This window comes from Phascolarctos cinereus, unplaced genomic scaffold, assembly GCF_003287225.1.
Source record: "Phascolarctos cinereus isolate Bilbo 61053 unplaced genomic scaffold, phaCin_HiC Scaffold_5;HRSCAF=322, whole genome shotgun sequence".
NCBI lineage: Eukaryota > Metazoa > Chordata > Mammalia > Diprotodontia > Phascolarctidae > Phascolarctos > Phascolarctos cinereus.
In genome coordinates this window covers 302,760,140-302,773,242 of record NW_027555958.1, presented here as the reverse complement: position 1 = coordinate 302,773,242, position 13,103 = coordinate 302,760,140, and the positions used below count along the sequence as shown (strand labels likewise).

General features: G+C 43.1%; 2 protein-coding genes across 2 annotated transcripts; both read left to right on the top strand.

Moving 5' to 3' along the window:
• The first annotated feature begins 6,060 nt into the window (after positions 1–6,060).
• On the top strand, positions 6,061–6,405 carry KRTAP17-1 (keratin associated protein 17-1). Its single transcript, XM_020972660.1, has one exon. The coding sequence runs from the start codon at positions 6,061–6,063 to the stop codon at positions 6,403–6,405; it is 345 nt and encodes a 114-aa protein (XP_020828319.1).
• Positions 6,406–10,128: 3,723 nt separating this feature from the next.
• Positions 10,129–12,417, top strand: KRTAP16-1 (keratin associated protein 16-1). Its single transcript, XM_020972777.1, has one exon. It carries the CDS (start codon positions 10,688–10,690, stop codon positions 12,050–12,052), a length of 1,365 nt encoding a protein of 454 aa, XP_020828436.1. The 5' UTR covers positions 10,129–10,687; the 3' UTR covers positions 12,053–12,417.
• The last annotated feature ends 686 nt before the right edge of the window (positions 12,418–13,103 follow it).

Genomic DNA, 13,103 nt, shown 5'->3' with positions numbered 1-13,103 from the left:
AGATCCCTCTTCTTCCCACTGCCACATTTCATTCCCTTCACATGTATTCCCCCACTTTCTCCTTTACTCTTGTTTCTTTAGAAGAGACTTCTCCTTGTGAACATCAAGCAGCCTTGATGAATCCTATATGCACCATTGATGTTACCCCCTCCAGTTTTTCCAGAAGATTGCTCCCACTGTCACCTTCACTCTCTCTGTAACCTTCACTATCTCCCTGCTATCTACAAATATATCCATGTTTTCCCATCCTTAAAGAAACCCCTCATTTGACCCTACCTTCCCTGTTAGCTATTGTCTTATATTTCTCCTATTCTTTTGGGCTAGACTTTTTTTTTTTAGAAAGCTAGCTACACTAGATGCCTCCAATTTCTCTCCTCTCCTCATCTAAACCCTCAGCAATCTGACTTCCTATCTCATCCAACTGAAAAGTGCACTCTGCAAAGATTCCAATCTCTCCTAACTGCCATATCTAACAGTCTTTTCTCAAGCCTCCTTCTTCTATACCTCTTGGCAGCATTTGACACCACAGATATCTTTTCTTCTCTTGTATATTCTCTCATCTCTAGCTTTTTGGGACACCACTATTCCCTGGTCCTCCTACCTGCCTGCTCCCCAGTCTCATTTCCTGGATTTTCATATGGCTCATTACCCAGTAACTGTGGGTGCCCCCCAAAGCTCTGTTCTGGACCCTTATCTTTCTTTGCTTTATATTATTTCACTTGGTGCTCTCATCAACACCTACAGGTTCAGTTATAATCTGTATAAATGATGTTCAGATCTCTGTGTTTGATTCTAGTCTCTGTCTTGAGCTTCAGTCCTGCAGCATTAACTGCCTTTTAGCTCTCAAATTGGATGTCCCATAGGCATCTCAAAGTCTGAAACAGAACTTCTTATATTTCTTTCCAAACCTTTTCCTTTTCCACCCTTCCTATCAGTGTTGGGGTCACCACCACCCTTCTCCGAGACACCTAATCTTCTAATCTTGGTATCTTCCTTGACTCTTCATTTCTACTCATGGCACATCTCCATCCCTTTGCCAAATCTTGTTTCTATCTTCATGACATCATTTCTCTATTCCTCTTTTTCTTCACTCACCTAGCTGCCACCCTAGTTTGAATCCTTGATCACATCCTTCCTGCATTATTGTGACAGTCTGCTGGTTGTTTTCCAGAGTCTGCTAGCTGGCACAGGAGATAGAGTACTGGGTCTGGAGTCATGAAGACCTGAGTTCAAATTTGAACTCAAATACTTACTAGCTAGGTGACCCTGGGCAAGTCCCTTAACCTCTTTCAGCCTGAGTTTTCTCAACTATAAAATGGGGATAAAATTATAACACCTACCTTACAGAGTTTTTGAGATGATCAAATGCGATAATATTTGTAAAGCACCTAGTACAGTACCTGACACATAGCAAGAACTATATAAGTGCTAGCCTCAGTTTTCTCACCTGTAAAATAGGGATAAAATAATAACACCTACATCATAGGGTTGTTGTGAGAATCAAATAAGATAATATTTGTGAAGTGCTTAGCGTAGTACCCGGCACATAGTGGGTACTTAATAAACACTTATTCCCTCTCCCTTCTCTTCCTTGCCTTCAGTCTCTTTCCATACCAATCTATTCTCTACCCAGTGATTTTCCTAAAGTGTAGATGTGTCCATGCCATTCCCCTACTTGCTAAATTCCAGAAGTTTCAATAGTACCTTTATTTGTCAAAGCTGTTCACAACTTGGTGGCTTCCTGCATTTCCAGTCTTAAAACCTTACTTGCTTTCATGAATTCTTTGATCCAGCTATATTGGTCTTCTTGCACACAATGCTCAATGTAGAATCTCTGTGTTTTTGAGTTAGCTGCCTTCCATGCCTGTGTAGTGCCTCACTTCCTTATTTCTGCCTTTTAGTTCCTTTCTTCAGGACCCTTTTTAAAAGCCACCTTCTGCTGGAAGCCTTTGCTGTCCTCACCCCTACCCCACACCCCCTCGTGCTTTCCCTTCTGAAATCGCTTTCTATTTATTCTGAATATATGTTGCATATACCTGGTTATTTACATAGGTCCTCTTAGGCCTTTGTATCTATAGTGTTTAACAGCATGCCTGGCACATAGTAAGTGCTTAATAAATGTGTATTGACTGACTCCATTGAACTTTATTCATATCTTTCTAATGGCATTTGTTGAGTTTTTACCACGACATGGTAAGAATTTGTGATTATATGGATGGTGCCTGCAGCAAACACCAAATATCTCTATGCCTAGACAGTAGACAGTTTTTGTTGCCTGAAGAAGTTAATCACCTACAGGCCAACATTCTGCTGATAAGGCACTCTGAACTTAGCTAGGTGGGCTCTAGGATGCTGGACACACCCCCTATTGCTTTGTCTTTACTTGATACCTTTCAAGCCTGGTGGATTCTGTAAGAGTTTACGCTCTGCAGGCATAGCTTTTGAGAACCAAGTGTCACCTCCAGGCCACAGTGAAACATGGGAGGAGGACTTCAATGGGAGAATTATCACATGCTTTTTTTTTTGTCTTTTGTGCATATATCTGATCACCTCTTTCTAGACTGTAAGTTCCACGAGGGCAGACACCATTTCTTACACTTCTTTGTGTAGACCCAGTGCTCCAAGCTGTGGGTTTATATAGACTGGGGGGTCATGCTTGAAGTTGCACACAAATTATAGAGTGACACTATGAGACTAGTTAGGGCTTTTGGGATGGGGAGTGGAATTCACTGGGTGATTGTCTATGGGATATTGTGGGTCCCTGGTATGTTTTTTATGCAGTAGCATTAATTCTGTTTCTGTACTCAGTATCAGTTATCACCTCCAGTGAATGCATAATAGCTGTAGATCCTTTTACTCATACCTGCCAGCTCAGATCTAGACATAAGCTATGTCCAAGCTATATTCTGAGGATAAGTATGCATAGAACATGAGTTGGACATTCTAACGTATCCTGGGGGAGCATTTCTAACGAAACCAAGACAGGATATTTTTTTCTTGCTGTGAAGGGGGCAAGGGTGTGAAATCTAGTTCAAATAAATCCATAACCTGCAGGACTATTTATATACTGCACAAAGCTTAGTAGAGTGCATTTCACAGTTCAATCAATGTTGCTGAATTTTGAAATGAACTAAATTTCTATGTTTCTTCCATTGGATGGTTAAATAGTTATACTGTGATCTCCCAGGACTGGTTTTAAGTTCTGATCTTGATCACACTGTGATCCCCAGGACTATTTTTAAATTTTGAGATTGGTTATGCTGTGATCCCCAGTTCTGGTTTAAGTTCTGAACTTGGTTATAGAGTGATCCCCAGGACTGGTTCAAGTCCTGAACTATGTAAACAGTTTTTCCCTTGGGTAAAGCAAGGGTGTTATTGGGCAGCTTCAGGCTAGATAATAGTAACTGCACTGTCTGTCCTTGGTGCTTGAGCAGACAGGTATGACAAAAGTGAAGAGGAATCCTTTAAAATCTTGGTTGTAATATCACATGTCCAGCACTAGGGGTCACTAGAATAGACAACATTCCTTGCTTTTTATAACTCATTAGGTCAATGTATTGTATCATTAATTTCCTTATGCAGAAGCTCTCAAGGTGCCCAAAATAACCCAACCAGGAAGTTCTTAGAAGTCAGTGTCTGTCTGGTGACAATGAGTGTATATCAGTGTATAACAAGTGCTTGCCTATTGAAGACTTGACAAGCATGTGAGTTGCCAGGGATGACAAGGCTGGCTCATTAGCTCAAGGTCAGATTGTGGAAAGCAAATGGGTCCTAATTTTCTCCTTGAGCCTTCTCTAGAAAGGCAGCCTGGCACAGTGGCTGCACTCTTGGAGTTGGAATCAGAGGAAATGAACTCTGATCAGAGGTTTCAAATTCTGGGCCTGAATAACTGATATTTTGGCTCCCAGTAGGCCACTGATGAGCAGGTGGGAATGTTGTGTGCTATTCCTTACCAAGACCTTGGTTAAATTGCTTAACTTTTCTAAGCCACAGTTTCCTCATCTGTAAAATGATAGATTGGGGCTAGATCATCTCCAAAGATATTTTTGTTTCTCCTTGTGTGACCTTAAGGGCTTTCTCTGCCTCCAAGTCTCTCTACAAAAGAATTCAATTCTGTTACTATTCAATAAACATTTATCAAGTGCCTAATATCTTCATAGCACTGTGCTGGGGAACAGAAAGATGAAAAACATGATACATTTACTGCCTTCAAAGAGCTTGGGAATAGGAATACAATATACGTGCAGGCAACTATGATAAAAGGGAGAATAACATAAGGGCAAAGGAGAGGTCTCAATGAACAGCTCCAGTAAAATTTGTGGGGGTGAGTGGGCATTTTCAGCTTGGGACTTAAGGGAAATTCACCAGTAGAGAAATTTAATGGGGGATAGGGAGAGGGAGGGTGTGTCTTTGTTTCTTGATTGAGATCAGGCTGACTTGCCTATAGAAAAGGCTGCATTAGCTAATTCCAGCTGCTTGGGGGCAGGTGATCTTTTTTACTGCTAGACTGTGATGAAATCTCAAAGCCTTAAACTGGAAAAGATGAATTAATGCCATATCTTGAGAAAACAGAGTATACCAAATTTTACAGTCAGAAAAGAATCTGCTGTGAAACTTAGCTAATTCCCAAAGTCTGTTCTTAGGGATGACACCTTACATACTTTCCTTCATTCAGAAGACTTCTAAACACTGACTTTTTCTCAACAAGCAATGGTAGTTGAACTCCAATTGAGTTGTAGGGAAAGATATTTGGTGTTGGAAAACTGATAAGAAAACATACCTTCATACTCTTGGGAGAGAGGGGAGGACTATGAGTGTGAGGAATGTGTTATATACTGTAAGATGTTGCTGTGTCCCATAGCTTTGCATGAATTTTTTTGTTTGTTACAAAGAAAGGTTCATTGTGTGTTGGGGAGTGGTTTAAGTGGAAATAACTATAGTAAATGTGAAAAGCAGCAATAAAAAATTCTAGAATACAATGCCAGGCACAGTTCTTTGGGTCCTGAAGTGCCTTCCCATTTCCAACCATTCCTCTTTTCTTTGTTTCTTCTAAAATATATATTTTTATTGATATCTTTTGTTTTTATATTCCCTAAGTTCTCTCTAATGTTTGCTCCCTCACTCTCCAGAGAGCCATCCCTTATTAACAAGTCTTTGTTTCTCTTCTCATTCCTGTTCCTCTCTACTCAAGGCATTGCCAGCTGTAAGCAATGCTTGGGAATCTCACATAGAAACCCAGTGTGACTTCTTAGGGGGTGCCATGCAGCCAAGAATGTCACACCCAGGCCCACAGTGTTTTACAATGAGTCTCTTCATTTCACAGGGGGTGTGTCCATTCCTCACTCATGCTCATCAGCAGCTACCAGATATGCAAAGACGCCACACACACATGCTCACACACAGAGATACACACACACACGCACACATGCATGCATTTGCCATGCAAAAGTTACCTGGTAATGAAGGTGACTTTCTTCTCTGGGAGCAGCCAAGTGAAAAGCTCTGTTGTCTGGCTTTGTCGGCAGCCCTTCACCGACCAGATGGATGAGAACACTCAACTTTTTGGCTTCCTGGCTGCTCTCTGATGGACCAACAGCTCAAAATAACTGGGTCATTTATTTTGGCTCCTAGTTGCTCACCAATGAGCATGCGGGAGTGGAGTGTGCCTCTGCTGGCTTCACATACCTCTGATCAACACATGGTTAATGATGGCTGAGGTTTACCTGGTGATGATAATAGGTCTCTCACAAGATGTATTTTTATTCCCTGGACAAATAACAGTTGGGGTGAGTCCTAATTTAGCAGCAGACCAAGTATGAGCCCCTTCTCCCTCCCCATTTTTTTTCTTTTATGAGTTTAGCTACTCTAGCCTGGAAAATAAACAGCCAGCTAATAAGCCCTTCCTCTGGAAATGGGCACAAATAATAACAAAGAAAACATCCTGTGTTTCATGCCAACACCCTCTGGGGAGGGAATATAAAAGCCACGGGCAGGAAGGCTCTGGTCAGACTTGGGGAACTCTGGCTTCGTTGCAGAGCTGAGACGTGACCAGCTGGGACCATGGGTTGCTGTCCCACGGACTGTTTCAACTGCTGTGGCGGCTGCCAACAGGACCAGTCCGGGGAATGCTGTGAGATGTGCTGCTGCCAACCCAGCTGCTGTGGCTGCTGTGGGTCCAGTTGCTGCGGTGGTTCCGGCTGCGGTGGCTCCAGCTGTGGTGGCTCTGACTGTTGTGGCTCCGGCTGCGGTGGCTGCGGAGGCTGCGGAAGCAGCTGCTGTGGCTCTGGCTGTGGGGGGTGCGGCTCTGGTTGCTGCGGGTCAGGTTGCTGTGGCGGGTCCGGGTGCTGTGGGTGCTGCTGTGGGCCAGTTTGTTGCCAACCAACACCTGTGTGTGACACGAAATGAAGACGTCTGGAGGGAACCCAGAGACCATATCTTTATTTGAAGAACTCAGATGGAGAGACTCCCCTCCCTATCCCACCTCCTGCCTGGGACAGCACTCAATCCAAAGACAATGTCGTCCCTCCCACTGTAGATCTTGTCACGTGTCCATTCAGAGAAGGAATGCAACCAAATATCCAATCCAGAGATTCAAGGTGTTAAGGGAAAAAAAAAAGACTTATCTGGTGAGAAATCTGAAACCAAAACCAAAACGATTTCAAAAGAGGAATCCAAAGAAAGAAAAATAAGGGTTCCTTACCAAGTCTTGTCTCTCATGAACTTGTTCAATATCTTGTCATTTCAGGACATCCTTCTTTTCAAGGTGTCTTTGGGATGTACTTCCTGTCTGTCCTCTCTGCTGCTTCTGAGATGCAAATAGGCTTCTCTGCTAACCTTTTAATAAACTCAAGCATTCTGGCATAATTCAATTGGTTTTCTTGGCTCTTCCTTCAGTGTATTGGGTGGATCCAGGCAAGAAGCGTGAAGTGGTGGAGAAAGAAATGATCATTCCCTCCATGCAAGTGCGTGAGGGAGAGAGAACATTTGGCCTAAAGTTTCTGAGGGAGTGTGAAGGTCTGGTAGGGCCAGGATGGAAGACCTCATTTAGGAGAAGGCCAGTTTTAGCTGTAGAGGTTCCAGATGCAAGGTTTTGTGGATCAATAATTTTTTTTAAGAGAGTCCTTGACATTCTTATGCCTTTCTTTCAGATACTTGTCTTTCAGCAGGGTTTCCAATGTGTGTCATGAGTTTTCTTGTCCTGTGGGCCTTTTGTTAATCCTACTTGCTGAAAGCCTAGAGTCAGCTACAAGTGATCATATACACTGGCCAGGGGTGGCCTGATTCTGATAGGTGTCTTGGAACTGAGCCAAAGAAAAGAGTCAGAATTTCTCTTTCTTTTCTTCATCTCTTGGACAAAGAGCTTTTAAAAAAGAAACCTCAAGTCACTGGATGGTGGATTAAGAATTGGAAGGGATTTAGAGCTCATTCAGTTCAACTCTCTCATTTTACAGATAAGGAGATGGAGGCCTCAAAAAGTTAAGTGACTTGCCCAGTGTTAGATATATTAGAAACCACAGCAACTGTTTAAGAATCCAGGCCCCAATTTGCATTGCACTATGGTGGCTTTCCTAGTTGAACATGACAATGACAAATGCAGAATTGAATTAAATTCAACAAAACTGACTCTCCATTTTTCCTGGGTACATGGTGGTGGTGGTGATGGTGGTGGTGGTGGAGTGTGTGTGTGTTTTTCCAGGCAAACTCCAAAGTGATATTACCCCATTTCATCCCAGATAGCACCAAGAAACAGCCATATTGGGTATATGATCTGAGGTTGTCTGTAACCTTTCTTTCCATACTGCTCTTTGGTCTCTTCTCTGGCTTTGGTGTGTTTGGGATCTGCTCATATGAAAGCCAGATTCTCAAATTCCCAAGAAGTAAACCAAGGACCAAGTCAGAGAGTTTTTGTGGAATGAACCTGGTAAAGGTTTCTACACCCAAGAGTCACAGTGCCACATTCCTGGTTCTCTAGCTTATGGTATTCTTGGCTCCCAGGAAAGGGACTCCCTTTGAATGAATGACAACAAAGTAATCTGTTGTTATATTGCTAATCGGGGGATCCCCTATATTGGCTATATCCTTTGTGATCTTCATTGTATAATAGACTTGAATAGCTAAGTAGATCCTGATTTAGCTAGGCAGAATTAAACAAATTCAGCATCTAACATCATTATGTTTGACTGGACTGTGGGCCAGAAACTTCATTCCTTTTTATGACCACATCTCACCCTCCTACAAACATATTTTTGATTAATGAAGAAAGAAAAGAGAAGTTCTGACTTGAACGTTTATCTCAGTTCCCAGGTATCTATGTGAATCAGGCCTCATGTAGCAGGTCTTTAGTCTTCAATCAATCAACAAGTATTTATTATGCATCTACTATGTGCCATGCACTGTGGTACTGGGGAAACAAGTACAAAGAAAGAGACAGACTCTACATGCCATGAGCTTACATTCTAATAAGGGAGACCAAGAAGTACATGTACAAATATAGCATAAGTATAAAGTTCATAAATATCAATGTATACAAAGTAATCCATGAAATCCATTCTTACTGCTCCCAAGATTCTAGTTAGAGGGATAAACCTCCACACTATTTTCCAGTGATATGGATTAGGACAGGGGAGGAGGGTGTCTTGGGGAGGAAAGCAGGAGATTTTTCCATTTGGAGTATTCTGACTGACTGCTAAAAATGTCTGCCAGAGACACCCTGTGTGATAAGTGAAGTAGAGGTGGAAATAGAGGGAAGATTTAACAGGGCAACAGACATTCCTAAGGCTGCACAACACTTTGCAGAGTTGAACCAAAAGGCTTATTAGTTTTCATGAGAGAAAATTTGAGTTCTGCCCTGAAATGATAACACATCACAATTGCTTACCTTCATATAGTGCTGGGAAGCTTAGAAATCACTGAATGTGCATTATCTCATCTTCTCCTTCCATCAACTCTGTAAGGGAGGCGCAAGAATTAAGCTCATCTTACAGATGAGGAAACTGAGGTTCAGAGAATTTAAGTGATTTTCTCAAAGTCTCTCATAGCTTTGGGCATGATTAACTCCCAGGTCATCCTGAAGCCAAGTTCAGTGCCATACTGAGATGTAGACGTTGACTTCTTCATGAGGCAGAAAACCTGACTCTGGTAGTTTAAAAAAGGAAACACATAGTTTATTTCTCATTTCACTCCAGCTTATTATAACAGCAGAGGTAATTCTACATTGATACATGTCTTTGAGACACAAACACCAAGAGAGCACATATATGGCCTAATGTCTTTTGATGTTACCTTTTGCTCCTTTTCTGACTCTCAAAGTTAGGAGCCAGTCAGTTTCACAAGTGGATAAGAAGGAGATGGAGAATCCGAAGGATGTTTGAATGGAAGGCAGGGAGGTCTTGGCAAGTGATTACTATGAGTGGGGGAAATGAATGGGCTTGACCAATCCTGGGTGGTTTCAGAACTTTGGTTGTCCTGGGGTGGAATCAGGAATGCTTGGTTTTGTGGGAGATATCTTGATGAGAGTTTGGCCTCTGTAACCCCATGTGCTCTTTGGGCCCCAGTTCACCTATTAGTAGAATAGAAGGAGTGCAGTAGCTGATCTTTAATCTGTGAGCATGTGAATCTATTGTTAAAATTGTATTGATAAATTTTTGTTTTCCTATCATCTTCATTTCCAACTATATCTTGTCTCCTACTGAGCAAGTCATTCTTTATAACAAAGAATAAAAAAAAACCCAGTTTATCAAAGCTAATTATAACATCAACCACGTCTGATAACAAAGGTGATGCTCCACACCCATAATCTTCAAAGAAGGATTGTTGTCATAATTCAGTCATGTCTAACTCTTCGTAACCCCATGTACTATACTGTCCATGGGGTTTTCTTGGCAAAGATACTGGAGTGGGTTTGCCATTTTCTACTCCAGTGGGTTGAGGCGAATAGAGGTTAAGTGACTTGCCCAGCATCAAAGAGTCAGTGATTGTCTGAGGCTGGATTTGAACTCAGCTCTTCCTGACTCCAGGCCCAGTGCTCTATCCACTGAGTCACTAGCTGTCACCTCAAAGAAGGTTAGGGGAGATAAATTTTCTCAGTGCTTCTTCTGGGCCCAACTTGTAAACCTCTTAGTGTAAAAGTATAGCTCATTTGACACAAAAGTCAGAGACTAGCTGTTGCCAAACAAATTGTAGTATCGAGGAGCTCAGATCTATCTGTCTAGTATCATAGAGTCATAGTTGGACGGTTTTACAGAGGCCATTTAGTCCAACCACCACAAGCAATATTTTTCTCCACAGGAATAAATTGGGACATTCCGGAAACAGAGAATTTGTAAAAATATTGGAACTTATTATATATCTATGTATACATATGTAGACATGATAACAGGCTAGTTAAACCAGCCCCATAAAACAAAGGGCCCCATGGAGATCCCCCAAATATAAGAACATACATTTAGCAAGAAAATAAACAGAAACATTTTAATAAGGAGACAAGCAACTGTTCTGCAAACAAAAAACATTCTAATAAGATGTTTCTGTGTAAACTGATCCAAACAACAACAAGGAAAGGATGTCACGTCCTGAGGAAGCACCCATGACTTAGGGGATATAAAAACTCCAGGGCACAAGGCAATGTTCAGACTTGGGTAACTCCCTCCCTGCAGCTTAGAGACTTACAGAAATAAGTAGCTCCAAGATGTCTGGCAGCTGCTGTTCTGGGACTTGTGCCATGGTTCCAACCATCTCTATCTGCTCATCAGAGGTGAGCTGTGAAAGTCCCACCATCTGCCTGGCCACTTCCTGCCCAAGTCCAACATGGCAGCTAGTTAGTTGTGAAGAACCATGCAGCACATCCTCAAGCTGTGCCCCAAGTTGCTGTGAATCCTCTTGTTGTGAGCCCAGCTGCTGCCAGCCAGTCTGCTGTGAGCCCACTCCATGTGAACCATCCTGTTGTGAGCCCAGCTGCTGCCAGTCCATCTGCTCTGTGCCCACTTGCTGCCAACCAGTCTGCTCTGTACAAGCTTGTTGCCAGCCTGTTTGCTGTGAGACCAGTACTTGTGAGCCATCTTGCTCTGTGTCCACTTGCTGCCAACCAGTCTGTTCTGTACAAGCTTGCTGCCAGCCCATTTGCTGTAAGACGAGTTCTTGTGAGCCATCTTGCTCTGTGCCGACTTGCTGCCAAACAGTCTGCTCTGTGCCTGCTTGCTACCCACCCATATGCTCTGAGTCCAGTTGCTGCCAGCCAGCTTCTTGTGTGACACTGGTCTGTGAACCTGTCTGCCATCGTACCATCTGCTGCCTACCCAGTCCTTGTGAGTCAACTTGTGTAGCCCAAGAGCCTTCCTGTTGTATTCCCAGCATCTGCCCATCAGCCTGCTGTCAACCCACCCCTTGCCAACAAAGTGTCTGCCTGCCCAGTCCATGTCAACCATCTTGCTATGTAGTAAGACGCTGCCAGTCAATTTGCTGTGAACCCATTTCCTGCAGACCAACTTGTGTGCCAACTTCCTGCAGACCAACCTCCTGCCAACCACTCTGCTGCCAGCCGGGGTCTTCTGCCTCTGTTGTCTGCCGGCCAGCTTGCTCCCGACCCACTTTCTATGTGCCCAGTTCCTGTAGGCCACCTTGCATTGCCTCTACTTCCTACCGCCCCACTTGTTACCGTCCCATCTGTTCCTCTCCTCTGAGCTGCAGACAGCCTTACTTGACTTCTCTTTATCGCCCAAGTTGCTACCGCCCAAGCTACTCCCTACCCTTTCTGCGCAGACCAGCCTGTGTCACCTCCGTTGCTTCTCGGCCGGCATGCTGTCAGCCGGTTTGCTCCGAGCCAAGCTCCCCTTGTAAGCCGACTTGTGAAAAGTGCACTTCCAGTCAGCCAGATGGTTCTGAGTCCACTCCCTGCAAACCAGCTGGCTCAGAGGCTAGTCCTAGTGAGCCGACATGCTCAGTGACCACTTCCTGCACTCCCACCAGCCCAACCACCTGCGAGTCAGCTGCTGGCAAAGCAGAGGACGGCAAATCATCTGGCTGCTGCTCTAGATCCTGCAGATCCAGGCATTAGGAAACAAGGTTCATCTATGAAGACAAAAGCCTCTGGCCCCACAAAGGTTGGGTGAATAGTTAGGGCATTTCTGAACCCCACCTCCATCCCTTACCCTATTCTGCTTATGCCATAACAGCTCTGTATGTGATTTAACACTCAAGATGAAGACCCAGTTAGGAATGGAAACAAGTGCATCTGGTATCCTTGTTAGAGGCTGCTATCAAACTATGGAGAGGTGAATGGTGTCTCTTGTCTCCTGGCCCATCCTTTTCATTTCAGAAGCTTCTTCTGGTCTGCATGGGTCCCTTGAAGCCTGTTTCCTGTATTTCAGGTCCATGATGTTCTTTTAGATATAAGAAATTTCTCTTGTTTTCAAATAAAATTGGCCAAATATTACTATCGTTACTGGTCACTTATTCCCATGCACTTAACGTTATTCCTCAACCTTGAATGGAGCCATACAACTGGAATTAGGTCAGTGGCATCAGGGGCAGGGGCTTTGGAAAAGACTTCTTACAATAAAAGGGTAGTGAAAGGAATAAGAAGTTCCACTAGGCCTGGTCCATAGGAGAATAATGTTCTAATACTTCCTTTCCTAGGAAACACTCTTCATAAGGATTCTATATATCCCTTATTGAGATATAATAACATAGTGGATAAAATGCTGGATTTGGAATCAGGAATTCCTGGATTCAAATCTTGCCTCTGACCATGCATGACTATGGGCATACCAATCTCTGAGGCTTAGTATCATATCTGTTGAATGATGGGGCGGGACTAGATGGCCTTTCAGTTCTAAAGCTAGGAATTAATAATAAGTAACATCTATATGGCACAGTATTTATATACATTATCCAGTCTGAGCCTCATGTAAACATTATGATATGGTTGTGATGAATATGATTATCTCAAGTCTCTTCTGACCCCAGGTCTAGGACTTTACTATACTTCATTGTCTCTAAGAACTGAGTCCATCCAAAGAAGATCTCTACAGGTAGCATCCCTTGAAGGAAAAGGCATAATTATATATGTATATATAGAATACAGAATCACAGGCATAATCAAAGTT

Bases quoted from the DNA above. Each gene is read 5' to 3' on its own strand.
- KRTAP17-1 (XM_020972660.1), top strand. From the start codon at position 6,061: ATGGGTTGCTGTCCCACGGACTGTTTCAACTGCTGTGGCGGCTGCCAA.
- KRTAP16-1 (XM_020972777.1), top strand. From the start codon at position 10,688: ATGTCTGGCAGCTGCTGTTCTGGGACTTGTGCCATGGTTCCAACCATC.